The 17,060-nt window shown below is 43.4% G+C and overlaps 1 protein-coding gene across 3 annotated transcripts in view; it reads left to right on the top strand.

The window, feature by feature from the left end:
* Window positions 1-17,060, top strand: part of klhl29 (kelch-like family member 29) — a 259,109-nt gene that overhangs the window by 206,315 nt on the left and 35,734 nt on the right. For all 3 annotated transcript variants that reach the window (XM_085381923.1, XM_085381924.1, XM_085381925.1), the window contains 2 exons: window positions 2,077-2,259; window positions 6,086-6,266. In XM_085381923.1, coding sequence (XP_085238049.1) covers window positions 2,077-2,259; window positions 6,086-6,266 — 364 coding nt within the window. The remainder of the gene's footprint in view (window positions 1-2,076; window positions 2,260-6,085; window positions 6,267-17,060) is intronic.

Below are 17,060 nucleotides of genomic sequence, written 5' to 3'. Positions count from 1 at the left end.
TGTGTGTGTTTGTTCAGTTAAAGTCTTTGTTGTGGAGTCTGTGGAGCCAGTCAATATCAACAAAAGTGAAACAGCTAATAAGATGAAGGAAAAGGGGGATGAAAAGAGATGAAAAATTCAATCCTATAAAGGCGAGGAAAAGAGTCGCACGTTTACAGTCCAGTAAAGTTGCAAAATAACACGTGATCAAGAGAAATGGAGTACAAGCATGTAGAGTAATAGCAACAAACTCATCACGGGGAAGAACTAACAGAATAGTGTCAGTATAATTAATCTGTGAGTGTGTGAAGGTTGGAGTCTCATGAGTGGGAAGACAAAGACTTTTATTTTTGTTTGGTTTGCTTTTGTTTTGCTTTTTTGGCAAAGAACCGCCGCTGTAACCGTGACTGTCCTATAAAATTGCACGCTCATTTACTAGCTGATTGCCCAGGGTCTGTTGGAGGTCTCGGGCCGATTGAGGCTTGAAGTGCAACGGGAACAAGTTCAAGACTAAATCTTTTTTTTTTTAAACTGCACTTCAAGTTTGCAAATCTTTAAAACACATCCAGAGCGGGCGGCAGCGTGCAAAACTCTTACGTCTTCTGCACAATGCCAAAACCTTCATCTCTGCGGTGACACTTTCACAATTTCTTCTCGAGCCATCGCTTTCTTTCGCATCCCACGCGGAGGAGCACATTCTTAAAAACCTCACTGGAGGAGAGCCAGCCGGCTTTAAGCTGTCCACTAAGTCTAAGCTGTATGTCCACGATATGTCTGAGGCAGCGCTTACTGGCTCTGTCTGTTTGCTCAGCTTCAGCAAAGCCCATTGTAGTTTTTGTATCTCCCCGTCTTTTATCCTTGTTCCCCTTCCAAGAGAAAAGCCCTCTGTTTTTACCAGCATTGAAAGACAAGTGAATTTTAAGAAGAAATAAAAAGGGAAAAGAAACGATAAGGGGATAATTTTAACAGGAAGAAGCAGAAGGAAAAGACGGCCGCCTGAGGATGTGCCCTGTCGGGAGAGTGCACGCGAGGAAGAGTATCGATCCAAGCAGGTGAACCAGGGGTTCGCCCTGGTTTGGAGTGTATGAAGATTAGCTCTCCTGCCTCCACCTTTCCCCCCCTTTTCCTCCATATTTCTCTCTCCTCTCGCACAGTCTCTATTCCTCCTCATCATCCTCCTCTCCCTCCCTGGCTCGCCTCCCTCTGCCCACCTGCCTGCCTGCTGCTTACAAACACAGCTCATTTCTGTCTGTCGGCTCGTCGTCTTGCCTGCTCTCTGGAACCTGCTGCTGCTGCCGCCGCCGAAGACTGAGAGGACCTGAGACACGCATGTGGCAGCCTGCCAACCTGTTTGTGTGTTTTGGATCACTGGTGTCTTTATCCACCATCTCTGTGTGTGCGTGTGGATGCCTGAGAGCAGAGATCCGGTGAGCTGTTACAGGGATAATCATTGAACGTGTTTCAAGTATCTTCTTAATCACACGAGCCCCGCCTTGACATACAAATGTACACAAATTGATTTTCCTATTCAATATGCAGTTCTCTTATGGCATGCCAAAGTGGTGCGCGTTTCATTACGAGTGCATGTGTGTGTGTGTGTGTGTTTGGGCAAATCTATAGGCAAGCGCCTGTAGTACACGTGGGAAGGAAGAATTTGAGAGCTGGGAGGCAACTAAACGAATGGCAGCACCATCAGTCTTGGTAATTGAGTTAAATTTCAACATTTAAATCAGCAGTTTCCTGCGACCAAGAGGAAACTTTCCTGCTTTGCATTTTCTTTTGTTTTCCGACAAACGTATTGACTCAGAACAAGAAACTTTTTATTTCTATCACCTCTCAGTATTCATGTGAAAAATACTTTTTTTTAAGCAGGCAATGCGTATACTTTATCTGTACTTAAAAGCCAGACAGCACGCCACAAAACATGTCTGCTGGTTACCGCTGCACTGAGAGCTTCACAAAGAGCCTTTGGTTCAGTCTTGGCCTCTATTTACTGGTGGAAACCTTTCCTGATGACCTGTTCTCTCCCACCTCTTTCCCTCCTTTATCCACCGCAATCATCCTCCTCCATCCTCCTCCTGCTTCTTTGTCCTCTAGGTGTAGCGGAGGTGATAGTTCTCGTGGGAGGGCGTCAGGCTATCGGGATGAACCAGCGCTCTCTGACAGCAGTCACCTGTTTTAACCCCCAGAACAGTAAGTGGTACCCACTGGCCAGCCTGCCCTTCTACGACCGCGAGTTCTTCAGTGTCATCTCGGCGGGAGACAACATCTACCTGTCAGGTGAGCTAAATTGTCCACTCCAGCTGTATAACTGTGGCGTTGCTGTCACAGACATTCAGTGGTGTGGGGCCGGAGTTGGAAAAATGATAGAGGGACTTAATAACAGGGCAGTTTTGAAAGGGTAATCCTTAAATGTGTAAATAAACTAAACTGTTAAACGTCTAAGTAAAGTAAACTTTTTTTCCCATGAGAGTGTTTTGGGATTACTCGTGTACTTTACAGCCAGGTTTGGCTCTGAAATACTCCCTTGAAATTTAGCCCAATCACTTCTGGTTGACACAGGATGATTCACAGGTTAAATTAACAGGTCAGGTTTTAGTTCAAAACTGAATTTATGACCTTAATGGAACACACTCAGCTACTTTTCTTCTATTTATTAATTTTTTTGGCCTTTGACAATAAAAAAATTTACTAAGCGTGAATTAAATTCTATCATTGTGAGCATGTTTAGCTCAAATAACTATAGACTCTCATCATCCCACAGCCAGTTCCTCTCGTGATTTATTGTGTGGAACAATATTGATTATTGTCAAACCCAGGTAAGGGCAGACTTAATGGATTTTTTTTTGGAGGGGGGGGGGTGTCATTTACATCATCTGTTGAGACGTGCTTTAGTGCCATTAACTGCAACGAGCTGTAATAACAAAAAAAAAATCCCACCTCAAGTTCAGTTTCAGAGTTCATTTTCCATCTCAGCAAACGCAGTGGTCAAATCAACTTCAGCATGCATACTTCAACTTTTTAATCAGCACAGACGAGCAACAAGGCAAATTGCTGAAGTAGACCGTATAGTGCTATATAAGCTGCAGGGTAGCGGCTTAATGGACCTCGAGGCGAGATTAGAATTCGCATATAAACTTGTTTCTTGGTTTTTATGACGCAGCCTGTAGCTGTATAAATGCTTATGAGCACATTACGGCATCAGGTTAGGAAAGCCAAACGTGAGTTAAAGACGGTCACGAAGTTGTCTTCAAAGTTGACATTTGTGACCTCTTTTTATTATAGATGTTTTTCCTCTGTGGCTACTTTGATTTGGCCGAGTGAATCTACCCAGGCCGCTGGTCTCTTCTCTGACCTTTTATGAAACAGTTCAAGAGTTTTAAAAGGGGGCCAACCTCAAAGCTTAGTCACATGTTGCTCGGCCCTGTGCTGCAGACAACTCAAATGTCTTTTTAGAGGAGTCGTTTTTATATAAAATGGTTTTGGGTTTTTTTTTAAATAGACCTTTTTCCTCTCTGTCTTGCTCTGTAGTTGCTGCAGCGTTCTGCACTTTGTTTTGCTCCATAGTGGCACACTGTGCGCTCTGCTACTCCCACAATGAGACACGTTTAGGTTGCTTCTCTACCAGCAGACTGAATTTCTGCCTCCATGGTTCATTTGTGCGAGATTCTCACATGGTACTCAGACCTTCATATTACACAGTGGAAATGTAACGGGATTTTCTTTTTCCTGCATGCACCTTTTCCTCTCCCTCTTTTCATATAAATGTAAATGTGTTTTTGGGCATTGGAACAGGTCTGCATGTATCCTCTGGGAGTCAGACAGCCAGTGGGGAAATCAGGGTTTTTCTAGCCAGCCAATCAACAGGCTCCGGCCTGTAACCGTCCTCGCACTCTGAGCAGGGTCACTGAATCACGGCTGGTGTCACATGTCAAATAACACAGCTAAGAGAGCTGCTCTGAAGACGGCTCAAACAAGTACAGTTTTCTTGGCTGGCTGGATGACTCAGCAGCAAACAACTTTCTGACGGTTCAAGTTGTCCAAGTCTGCCACTGTTCCTCTTGGGGACTGGAGGGGTGGGCGGGTGGGGGGAACTTCTATATGTACTTTAAGAGTGACTTTTATTAAATATAAAGGGCTAAAAATCAAATTCAGAAATAGTTCTTTAATCTGAAATTATTTCATTTCTATTTCTAATCTAATAGGCGCAGGTGCTGTGCAGGTAAAGGAGCCCCTGTTTGTGCTTTCATCACATCTCATTGATGTTGAATCGCACGAGGAAACACAGTCATTCTCATTTTCCAGCTTTTGTGACACAACTTTTTCTTTGTGTTTGAGTTGTGAAGTTTGAAATAAAGGATTTGGTGGGAAAGGAGACTGAAAACTTTTCTATGGCACTTTCGGAAAGTTACAAAGTGTTAAAAAATAACAAAAAAAATACATGTAATAGAAGTAAAAAGAAACCACTATATTAGATATAAACTCAATTTCATTAAATTCGTTTAGATAGCACCCAATCAACACAACAGTTGCCTCACGGCGGTTATTTTGTAAAATCAGATGACTCTATGTGAGCAAGCACTTGGTGACAGCAGGAAGGAAAAACTCCCTTTTGACAGGAAGAAACCTCTGGCAGAACTGCAGTCATCTGCCATGACCAGTTGGGGGTGTGTTTGATGTAAAAGACGTTGGATAAATACAGGCAATTGTGTAATAAAAATAAGAAATGCAATAAAAGTAAGTATTAGCAAAAGATTGAGAAGAGGATACAGAGTTTATCTGGCTCACATCTCTAGGCAGTAAAGTCCACACTTTGAGGGTCACAGGGCAGCAGAGGTAAAGAGTCGAGGTGTGGATCTCTAGCAGCGGACGGTCTCGTAGGGAGTCGACAGATTGCAGATATAGGCAGGAGCCGGAGCACTGAAGGCTTTTTGAACACGCAGTAAAACCTTAAAATCAATTCTGAAACCCCAGGGTAACCACTGAAGAGAGGATTTCTGTGAGGTGGTTGCTTCGCTTACTGTGTGTTGAAAATCTTGGCAGCAGCATTTTGTAACAGCTGCATTATTTAAATGTTTCACGTGCCGATACCAGAGTAAAGTGCATTGCAGAAGTCAAGTGTAGACGAGAGAGAAGCATGGGTGACCTTTTCTAAGTATGCAAGGAAGGAATAACCCGATCTTGGTCAGCTGTCTCGGTTGGCCAAAGCAGCACTAACTTTCCGTCACCTGACCGCTTAGACAATAACACAGTCATAAATAACACCTCGGTTGTGGAGCTCTTTTTGAACATTATTAGATGAGGGACTCAGACTAGCGGAGAGATTATTAAGTGCTACAAGTGTTGGGGACTTCAGGGGGCATTTGCAATTACCTCTAATTTGGAGTCGTGAGCAGGAAATTTTTGGACATCCAGTTTTTAATTTAAGCAAAGTAGGACGTGATGCATCAACGGCGCCGAGCTTTACTGGGACATACATGTGGGTGTCTGATTTCTCAGGGTTACCATCTGGAAAGCATGAGTACAGTAAATATACCGCTGGGGAACTTCATAGAAATAGAGTTCAAGAGATGGGAGGCACCTTAAAGCACGGCACAGGAGAGCCAGGCCAAGAGATGAGAAATGTCGTGAAATCAGGGGTGAATCACTTATGCAACACAGTTCTTCAGGCTGCTGATTAAATACCGGTCCGCTGAGCCGAGGTCAAAGAGAAGATCGATGGTTATTTACTTCTTTGTTGAACACAATTGCGATGAAGCCGGTAGTAAGAGGAAATCTGACTATCACATTCTCTTAGCGTTAATAAACATGACAATAATGATGGATGCGTGGATGATTTTGATAGTGATGAAATCATTCAGCACCTTCTCACTTTGTTGAAGCACCTGACAGGTCTGGTTTTAACCAGTCATTAATCTTCAGCCCTATAATTGCCACAGCAGTAGTTCCACAAACCCCAGCAGCGACTAAAATACACCAAAGCAGAAGATTTAGCCCATTTTTGCTACGACAGAGGAAAACTGAAGGAGGCGTGTTTGTTTTTCTTTCAGATCTCTTGATCGCCCTGCTTATCAACTCTAATAAACCTTTTTTTTGTGCATTGCAGGTGGCACAGAGTCAGGTGTGATGGTGGCTGATGTGTGGTGCTACATGTCTCTTTTGGACAACTGGAATCTGGTGTCCCGGATGACCGTGGCTCGCTGTCGGCACAACAGCCTGGTGTACGACGGCAAGCTGTACACGATCGGCGGACTGGGCGTATCGGGGAACCTGGACCACGTGGAGAGGTAAAAGTCACGCAAAGCACCTCTGTCGTGGCTGCCGCGTCAGAGCTTGATCAGCGCGGTCAGTAGGGGGATGCTGAGCAGTACAGTTCGAGCAAATAAATATTCACACTGCACAGCAAAACATGGCAGATGGTGTGGCATGCAGTAGTGCGGTGCAGCATATTGCAAAAGGGGTTAGACAGGTTTCTTAGCATTTTTTTTCTTAGAGTAAAAAGGTGCAAAGGAGTGAATCTGGGCCGGGGGATATTAAAATGGTCACAGCTGTGAGTGGTGTCCCGGAGCAGCACTCGTGTTTGTGAGCGGCGCACGAGTGAGACGATTTGCTTTCTGAGATCAGAGCGGCACAATGCGTCTGATTCCATCCACGTCGGCATCGGCACATTAGCGAGACTTTATCTGGAGGTCGTACTTTGTGGCCTGTTCAGCTGGGTCTTCTTTTATGGAAAGTCTTCAGCATGAAACCAGAAATAGGCGACGTCGTCAAGGAGTATAATGAATCCCTAGTGGCACGGAACGTGTGCAGACGTTATCCAGATTTAATAGTTTGATTGATCTCATTTTGATTTTTTTTTAACACTGCTCCCTATTTCTTAGTTTACCCTCTAACCTGGGCTGATGAGCGTGTTACAAAGCGGGGAGAAGAGGAGGGTTGCCTCCCTTGCTCGACAGAGCAAGATTAACCAAAGCAATCAAAAGAACATTACTGAGTATATTAGAGCAGGCCGCTGTCGCTCATTACCTAGCAGCTCAATTGATCTCCGAAGCTTCTCGCAATGCACAACAGTCCTCCAAATGAAACAGCCTAATTTGATATTTCCCCATAATGCTGCCATACAGTGTCGTTATGACAGGGGGGAGATGGAATATTTGCCCCGTAATGGAAACGCATTTGATTCCTCCGTCTCTGAGCTGCTTAATTTGAGAGCTGCCGATGCATCTAGGGCATTCGAGGCTCCAAAGAAATCACTGATTCACAGTGCGATGTGCCCGTGCACGTTTCTCACTCTCTGCCCTGGTGTGTGTTTTTGTGCAATCATGAGAAGCTTCTGTGAGGCCCACAGCAACTGGACTCAATCATCAGCACCGTGAAACTTTAACCTACTTTGCCTCTCTCCAAGAACGACCAGAGGCCTCCTCTGCTTGTTGTTAGTGCTCCACTGTTGCGCTGTAGCAGACTGTGCAAGCTACAGAGAAATAGCACACGAACACACTCACTACACAAAACCAAACAGAACAGCTGAAGTTTGAATAGTTAATATGGAAATGCACGGTTTGCGCGCTGAGGCGAGGCATTTGTAGCACGAGGTCAAGGTTGTTTTCTCTGGCCATGTCATATAAACGCCAGCAGGTCTCTGAAGCAATTGTCAAGGCAATCAACGGGCTTGTTTCTAAGCAACCCGGGTTTTAATTTTGTCTCCTTTTAAGACTGTTATGTGGAACGAGTAACAAAGTCACAAGGTCCAAGGGTTCACTATACTAGGGCCAGAATTCCTATGTTTATGTTTATGTGTTTAAAAAGGGTCAACATAAAGAACTACCTGTGGTAGCATGTGGAGGGAATATCAAAGACAGACTTGCCTGTGGTCGTCCCAGTAACCCTTGACCATGACAGCATTTTTTTGTTGTTTTTTTCGTCTTTTTTTGTGTGTTTGTCTTATAACAAAAATGATCTTGAGCTGCACGAAGCGCTCTTGCACACTTTTCATTCATTCACATACAGCGGGGTATGCACCGTAAACAGGAAGCAGCTGGGTGCTTCGGGGAAAGACATGTTTCGACTGATAAGACCTGGCCAGGTAGCAAACAGGGTATCTGTTATCGTTGCCATAAGTCTTCTTTTCTGTCCTGTCTACGCTTCCACACTGCAAGCAGAGTTTCCAAAAACAGAGTTTTAGAATAAATTTAGAAGCTTTCCAAAAGAAGAAAAGGAAGACGATGTTTTCAGTGACCTGAAACTTCATTTGCATTTAGACAAAGGGCCAGAATGCATTAAAAGAGCTATTTTTAAAAGATACTTGCTTACAGTACTCGTAGAAAGTCTTAAACTGCCCCTTATTTCTTTACATTTTGCTTCCAGGAAGCCAGACTTTGTGGTCTTAAGCAACAGTACTCCAGGCTTTCTGACAGTCTTACTTTAATTTGTTTGTGTTTTAAAACAAATAATTAATAAATGGGAAAAGCATGTGTTACATATCAAAGTTCTTCCAGTCCATTATTCCTGCCAAAGTAAGGGGAAATATAACAATTACAGAATAATAAGTTAAAAAGAGTGCAGATCCTCAGGAGCTAATCACTGTCTCCAGCTTTTTGAGTGTGTTTCTTATATTCCTCTTGTTGTGGATGTTCCTGATGACATTTTTCCAAAAATGTTCCCTCTCACTTCACAAACTTGCTGGAGGATCACTATAAATACATTTCGCATATTCAATTCATATTTGCTCCCTGTCCTCAGAGGATGGCCGTCTTCCAGCTTCTGTTTTCTTCTTTTTCACTGCAGTATCTCCTCTGTGCCATTACACCTCAATCACCAGCCTTGTAGTTAGCTTTAGGTGTCTATGACCTCGTTGCCAGTTCATCAGTTGCCCTTTCTTCGAACACTTTTGTGGGTACACCTCACATGACCTGCCATTTTGAAGATGCTGTCACCCTGTCATCTAGCCATCTCTGGCCCTTGTTAAAGTACATTTTGTCCATTTTGTCAACTTGAAGAACTGACTGTTAACTTCATGGCTAACACTGTGTATCCCACCCATTTATACTTAGTTATTTACTGGTGGATGGTTTATGCTGCAGTGCATCTGTATATCTCTTATATTTTTAAAGTTTCAGCAGGGATTTTGTTTTGTTTTGTTTTAAACTATCTTAATGATTTCCAATCAAAATGCGCTATTTCTATAGTCGCTTAATTTTCCGATTGGGCGTGTTGACTTCTGGCAAATGTCTTTGTCGTCAGTGTTGTTGATTAAAAGGTTGATTAACCAACTGGCAGATATTTGCAGTGTGAGCTGCAGCTACATTTCTGAAGACTGGGACATGAAGCTATATTCACTGCAAAGCAATTACTGAAGAACAATAGAGGTAATATGAAGATTATAAGTAAAATAAATCAATAAATAAAATAATAATAATATTAATGATAATATTAATATTAATAATAGTTCATATGTCCTTGTAGATATCCAATTAATCCTTTAAAGCCGGTCGGAGCGGGCACGCTCCGTTTTGCGTAACTATTTTTAAATCCCGGTAGCACTGCAACCACGTAAGCTAGCACAATAATTTTTTTTGCATATGAAACCGGAGGAGTTGTACTTACATGTTATGCCATCAGCTTGTCCTCGGTCACAGTTTCCTTCCATATATAGCTTTGCAAAAATTGCATAAAAAGTACTTGCAGCAACAAAAACATAATATTCCAGAAACACGCTTTGCCGATCCGATCAGCTGTTCGTAACACTTCCTACGTCCATCAGCGTGAACTATCACATGTCCGCCATGTCCTGCCTGAAACCGGAAGTGACGTCATTTGGCGGAAATGTAGTTTTTTACCATCAGGGCCTTATGAGCCTATACTTGTGTTTTTAAAAGTTATGCTTAACTTTATGACTTTCTGTGTCGTTTCTGGGATGCTTAGGACTCATATTGCACTGCTGGAAATAGTTTATTTTGATGCATATGCTGTTTTTTTTGCAAATTTGCACTATAATATTTCTTTTCGGTTTTTTTTTTTTGCAGTATATAAAAATTGGTGTATTTCAAAAATAAAACTATGAAGACACTCAAAATAAATTTCCTGTGGTGGGAAACTAGTTTTTGTATTTACAGTTTTGAGGGATAAGCCTCTTAAATCTCTCTAACTAGAAATATATGTTAAAAAAACAAAAACGATTTTCAATTTTTTGGTAGTTTATTGCACGTTTTTGCAATTTATTTAATTACTATGCACTTAATGCAGACATATTATTAAAATTTGGGCTGTAATGGTTGTATTGATGTATATCAACTTGAAATGCTCCCAAAAATGGAACTACAGCATGTAAAAATATACTATAAGCTCTGGCGGACTTGGTTCTATGGTAGGTCTTAAAGGGTTAAAAGAGTGAGTGGTGATACAGCTAACTCGTCCATAAGCATGAGTGTTCATATTTAAGCCACATTATAAACACCTTTCAGCAATTTTCCTGTCACTTAGAGAAAACCCTGCTTTAAATAGTCTGAGCTGTAAGACCTGTTCAGGAACCACATATCACTTCTGAGTATAATTTGTCTTTAGTGGAAAGTGAAGTAATGAAGGAATAATGTGATAACAAAGACATTTTAATTAGTCGCTTTGTCATGCACTACTAAAACTACATCACTGAGTCTCACTGTCAGCTGATTAATTTCACTTATTAACAACAACTTCACAAAAACCCCTGTATCCCGCCTGAAGCTAGACCTCACGGCTGTGGTGGAGAACTTAAAAAGCAACATGATTTACAGTCATGTGAAAAGCAGTTTTCACAGGATCGACGCAGTCCTGTGAAAAACTAACTACACTCATTTCAGTAGCTTAGGAGAACTGCCTTTATCGGCAATAACTTGGAGTACTCGTTTTCTGTATCAGTCTCTCACATTGTCGTGAAGGAACTCTTTGTTACAATGTTGCTTTGTTCACGGAGAGCACAGTCCTCCAAACTATTCAAATCGAGTTAAGTTCTGCACTTTGACTGGACCGTTATAAAACGTTGATTCTTCTCTTTCTCAGCTATTCTGCTGTAAATTTACTGCTGTGCTCGGGGTCATTGTCCTGCTGCATGACTCAGTTTCAGACAAACTCTAGCTCTCGGACAGATGGCCTCACGTTAGTGTCTAGATTACTTTGGTATGCAAAGAGGTTCATGGCTGATTGGAAGGTGCCCAGGTCGCAAAACAAACCCAAACATCATCCTTGCACCACCATGCTTGACAGTTGGTATAAGGTTTTTGGTCTCATCTGTCCAAAGAACAGTCCAAACACTGTTGCAGCAGTCTTGAGGTTTGCTCACGTACACATTTGCAAACCTAAGCTGTGCTGTCACGTTCTTTTTAGAGAGAAGAGGCTTTCTCTTGTCAACCCTTCCAAATAAGCCTAGTTTTTTTGGTCTTTTTCAAATTGTACTGTCATGATTTGTAAGATTTAACATGCTGAGGTCTCTGACTCTGAGATGGAACTTTTATTCTGCTGTGTTGTTACACCTCAGCCGTAAAAGGGTAATGGGGTATTTTCATCACCTTGCTAGGCCGGCGACGTGGACACCCAAAACCTCAGATGAGTTTGAATCTCAGTGACCTTGACCTCAAGCTTAGATATAAGACCTGAACGCTCAAGACCAACAAACATCCAACACTTCTGCTTTTACAGAGGTGCTCAACATCTGCCTTCTGCTTACCGTCATAAAAGGAAACAGTAAAGATGTTTTCCCGTGACTATATCCTCTAATTCTGAAATAAGAAGCAAGCACACAGGAGAAAACTGAATCCCTTAGCATTAAATACACTGTAATCCATTTCATTAGCGTTTTGCTGCAACAGGATTACAACTTCTGTTTTAACCAGTAGCTCATAGTATTAGCAATATTAATAATATTAGCAAAAACTAGGTTTACAATAAGACTTCTGATGTACAACTGCTACACAGTCCTGTAGCTCTTATAATCAGGCTGTAATTGCCACTTGTGGCGATTCTTTAACAAAAGTTCTGATGCGTCCTTCTCGCTTGAATTTCATGTGAGTCGCGAAACGCAGGCTTTGAGTTGGTTATCACGAGTCGACGAAGCTCGAGAAGCCACACGGTAACAGACAGCCCGCTAAATGTGTTTTTCAAAGTTCTTAATACTTTCTTAAAATGCTTAAACAATGTGAAAGAAACTGTGTGGGGGCAAGTTTTGGAGCTTAATACTGCAGCTTTGTTTTGCAGAGGAAGGATGAGCAATTTCAAAGATTAAGGAGGATTTGTGAACAACAGGCAGCTGGTCTGTCAAATCAACTCAAAAGACAGATGCTATAAGTCATACACAGTCTCAACAGCTTGGTGAGGAGCTTGACAGATTAACAACAGCAGTTTCATAAGACTCATAAACAGGATTCTAATTCTTCAAATTGCTTTTTTTAAAAAAAAAAAAAAAAAACAAGGTGCAGGCCAGAGGCACCATTAGAAAGATTAACTCCTCTGAAAATTGAAGTTGACATAAAAAAAATTATTTCCACTGTAAAAGCAGTAAAACTGGGCTTTTTTAAGCTTTTGAACTTACATGAGGACGTCCGCAGTTCAAATCAGCCGCGTCTTTGTTTTGTTTATCACTTACACTACTATAATATCTCACGTGCTACATCGTGGTTGGAGGGGGTGCGGGGGGGAGCACTTAAAATGTGATATTTTAATAGAGTGTACATATGAATTATTGCATTTGTCTCACAGGCCAGGAAATGATACAGCTGAAGATTATTCAGATCATTTCCAGGCCATTTCTGAAAGCATTTGTTCCTCTCTGCTTTGATAAATGAGCTCCATTAACTGCTGATCCTTGATTTTTGCAGCTAACCACTAGATTTGGCAGGTGTGGCCCTGCTGTGAGTCGCAGTTGGCTCTACTGCAGCTCAGTAACTGTGGGGCCAAAACTCCAAAGATAGTAGAGACTTCAACGGGGAGGCAGCCAGTCCGCAGCAGGACTAAATCCTGGCTGCTGGAGATAAGGTAGCTGTAACTCAAACACTTTTTTTTCTTGCCTCTGCAAGGAAGAAGAACTGCACACATCTGAAGTACACTTGTAATATGGAGAGTTAATAACATTCAGAAATCATTAGTCAGTGTATGTGAATAGCTGCCTTGTTTAATATGCAGATGGCTGGTGGGGATTGTATGTGAAGGCTGCAGAATGGCACGAAACGATGCGACAGCAAGAGCTGATTTGCTCCTCTCGTAGACTGATTGATGCAGAGATTGTTTACACACGCAGCCAGTCTTTTTTCATTATGCATGAGTCTGCGTTTCTGCCTGCGCTTGTGTGTTCCTTGAGTATATGTACATATGTATGCACACATGTGCGTGTGTTTATTTGTTGTCTGCATATGATGTCTCATCCAGCAACAGCCAAGGTCTCTCACCTTCCAGCTCAGGCTCTGAACACTCTGACACATCATTTGCAGTCCGTCCTCTTTCCCTGCACTCCCCATCTCCCCATCCATCTCACTGAGGGTTTCACGCTCCTAACCGTGAAATTCACCCACATTCACAATTATGTCTTCAATCAGAGCCATCTCAAAGCTAGTAGGATAAAGCCTTTCCTTGGGAACGGCAGGAGGTCCAAATCAACACTCAGAGGACTGAGCTGGCTTATTCCTTTCTCTGCTATCTGTGCTAATGACTGACTGACTTTTAGAGGTGGGAGCCGTTGAGTTCGGGAGGCTTTTAACTTGCAATCAGGTATCCCGGGCCCGCATGCTTCTTAGCATGTTGATCCTTTGGCAAACCAAAATGATTGCAGACATTGAATAATTCATGGCTGTCTAATAATGTGTCAATCACGGATGGTTTTGTTTTATTTATCACGCACTATGAACAGGTTTGTGCGTCCTCCAAGCTCTATTGCAAGTTAATATTGCATGAAGACTGCCAGCAACATGACGCTGAGTACAGCAACTAGCTTTTCTCATCAGGGATGTTGTGCTGTTTGGCTAAACAAGTCTGAAGGAGAGAGGAGGCTTTTTTTAATGGCTTTTCAAAATAAAATGACCTTTTAAATTGTGCATGCGCCTGTAAAATCTGCAGTGAAAGAGCTCCATTGTTCGTCTCTTGTTTTTCAGGTTCATTAACATTTGTTGTGCTGTAGAAGAAACATCGCCGCACTTCACCTACGTGTGTGTGTGTGTGTGTGTGTGTGTGTGTGTGTGTGTGTGTGTGTGTGTGTGTGTGTGTGTGTGTGTGTGTGTGTGTGTGTGTGTGTGTGTGTGTGAGAGATTATTCAGACGTCAGTCGCTGAGCGCCGAAGGTCAGGACTGCGTTTTCTCCCATCTCCGTGAAGGGTGCCGAGCTCCTCTAGTGCAGTCAACCTTGGTTTGACTCAACCACTGTCTTTTTCCTACCCTTGATAAAAATCCTCCTCCTTCTATTTTAAGTTTGACTTTTTCCATTAAGTGCCGCTATTCTTTCGACCAGCATAATGGGGCATTTCAAGAATGTTGTCTGGCACAGGAGGCAAATTGTAACGCCTCGACAACCTTACAGAGGAGTGCTGAATAGCTCTTGGGAAATTTCATCAACTCGAGCATGACCAAGAACATACAGTGAGATGGAGACCCCAGCGGGAGGTTTTATCATACCTCACGCTGAACACAGTTTAAGTCTTCTGTGAACTGACAAGTCCCTTAAATACTTGATGTCCCCGGGAAAAAGGTCCTCTCTTCTGCATCCTGCTCTGCAGAAGGAGGCTTCGGCTGCTGTTTGAGTCACAGTCCGGCAGGGTTTCTCCCACATAACAAAAACATCTTCATTTGTTTTTGCACGGCTCCAATCTGTTCACATTTTCTCACACATCCTGCCACCTACATTTTAGCTCTTACTCTCAGGATGCAGATGCACTGCGAGCACGCTCATTCCATGTAAATACTGACAGGCTGGATTCGGGTACAGTGACTTGGGAGATGGAGGTCCTCCTTTGTCCGTTTTAGCTTCCTGCCCAACAGCACTCTCTTTTGGAGATTTGGGGGAAATAACCAGCAGGGTAATGATGCTAATAACAACAGAGCGTCCTGCAGCTCCGCAGCCCCAGGCATTCAGGACCCTGCGGTGAAGCAGGCAGGAAAGAGGGGAGGAGAGAGACAGAAGAGGAGCGAGTCGAAAAGAGTTTAGCAGTGCAGCGCCAACAGGAGAAGATGAGAGGGAGTGTAGACGCAGCAGCCCCAGGTGGGCCTATGAGCGCTGCACCATCAGTCACAGTGGAACCAATGGGCTTGTGTGAAGAAACCCTCAGTCTGCTCTCCCGGACCCTCCAGCCTCTGCACAGAAATAATGAACTGACGGGCTGCTGCGTCTCCTATACGTCCGCATGCGTGTTGCTGTGTGTCTTTGTTTCTGCATACTGGGTCAGACGGCGCCTGGGGCTAGTTTTGGAGCGGATGGGCCGACGGTGTTAGTTGAGGGGGTGCAACCACGCGGCGTGCCACTGTGGTCGAAGGGGAGACAACGGGCTCCCAGAGACCCCTTGCTGAGGCAGTTTCCCCCCCCGCAGAGCAAATCCCCGCTCCTCAGGATTAACTAACTTCACAGCGCATCACATCGGATCGAACTTCAGCTTCACACCTCCATTCACGCTCAAACACAAGCCCTCGTGGCCCCTCTGTGGTACCCGTGACCCCTTCCCAAAGGGTCGATGTGGATTTTCTTCTTCTCATGACTCTCCGTGTTCCCATGCAAGCAGTAGCTCATTTACAACAGATACTGTTTACTTGAAGAGTTCAGTGTGTTTTTGCTCAGATTTAATTCCAGAGCAGCAGGAAAATCTATTTGCATACAGCTTAGCTTTCTGAAGTGAAATTAGGCTGCATTACCACCAATTGTGGGGGGTTTTGTTGCTTTTGTTTTTTGCCTTTAAATAAATGAATCACTTTGTTAGGTGCTAATTCAGCTTCTCAAATGTGGAAGTTATACCCGCATGTATGCAGTTTTTGTACACAAACAGGCCTTTGGCAATGTTTTTCCAGATGTTTACAGAAAGGTTCATTTTCCTATTTACAGTGTTCTGCCTGTACAAGGTCATTTTCCAGCTCTGTGGAAGTACTTTGCTGTATTTTTCAGGCTCTGGGGAAAAAAAAAAAAGCAAGGGAGACCAAATCAGGCAGATCATCACATCTCTCTCATATTTCTCCCTCTCCGTGCCTCCTCCTCCCCCCTTACGGTTTCCACTTTTAACTGCAATCTCCAGCCTCTTCTGCACCTTGTGTCCCATTGCTCTCTCTGTCTCTTTACAGTGCTGATTAGGTGGGCAGGAAGATGATGGGTGTATTTGGGGCCTTCGAGGCCGGCGATGTCGTATCTGTCTGACATGCTCGAGCAAAGACAGTGTCTCCTCTTCATTGTCTTCTAATAGGGCACCGGGGTCTCTGAGACAGGGAGGTAGATGGCGCATTGCGTGTGTGTACGTGCGTGCACATGCGTGCACATGCGTGTGTGTGCATGACAGTTACAGAGAAACATTGGTGAATGGTGGCAGGTGTGGTATTAGGGAAAGGTGTGAGGAATACTGCAGGTAATGAGTAGTACGAGCTGTATGTGCTTCTGCCTCACTGATAAACGACGGTCTGGCACTTTGGACAATTTCAGCCTTTACCAACAGGTGAGCCATTTTTCTCCCACCTTTTTTGCTCCTGTGCTTTTTTTCCCTCCTCTCTCACTTCCTTCCATCTTTCACTCCTAAAGACACCCAGACACACATTAATAAAACGTATATTCCGTTTGAGCACTTGCTGCATAATTCCTACCTAGTTAGACAGGTTGCAGCAGAATGTTTGCTGGCTAATTATCAGTGGTTAGGCTGTGACAGATGCTGCCATGATGGTTGGCAGCCAGTTCAGCGTCCCCGCTCAGGAGGAAGCAACAGCTGACCTTTAGAAAGCATAGGCTGGCAAGGCAAACCTTTGCAATATCCAGGCAGCGTGCCTCCCCAGGACACAGGGAGGGATCGACAGTGGAGGTGGAAGGGTTAGTTGTTATATATAGATTTGTCCTGAGTGTATTTGTGTGTGCATGTGTGTGTACGGTCAAGGTGAGGGGTTTTC

The sequence above is a fragment of the Rhamphochromis longiceps genome, linkage group LG15 (genome assembly GCF_057381845.1).
Source record: "Rhamphochromis longiceps isolate RC_006_pf linkage group LG15, R_longiceps_female_GT1.1, whole genome shotgun sequence".
Lineage (NCBI taxonomy): Eukaryota > Metazoa > Chordata > Actinopteri > Cichliformes > Cichlidae > Rhamphochromis > Rhamphochromis longiceps.
This window is presented reverse-complemented; position numbering and strand designations above follow the sequence as displayed.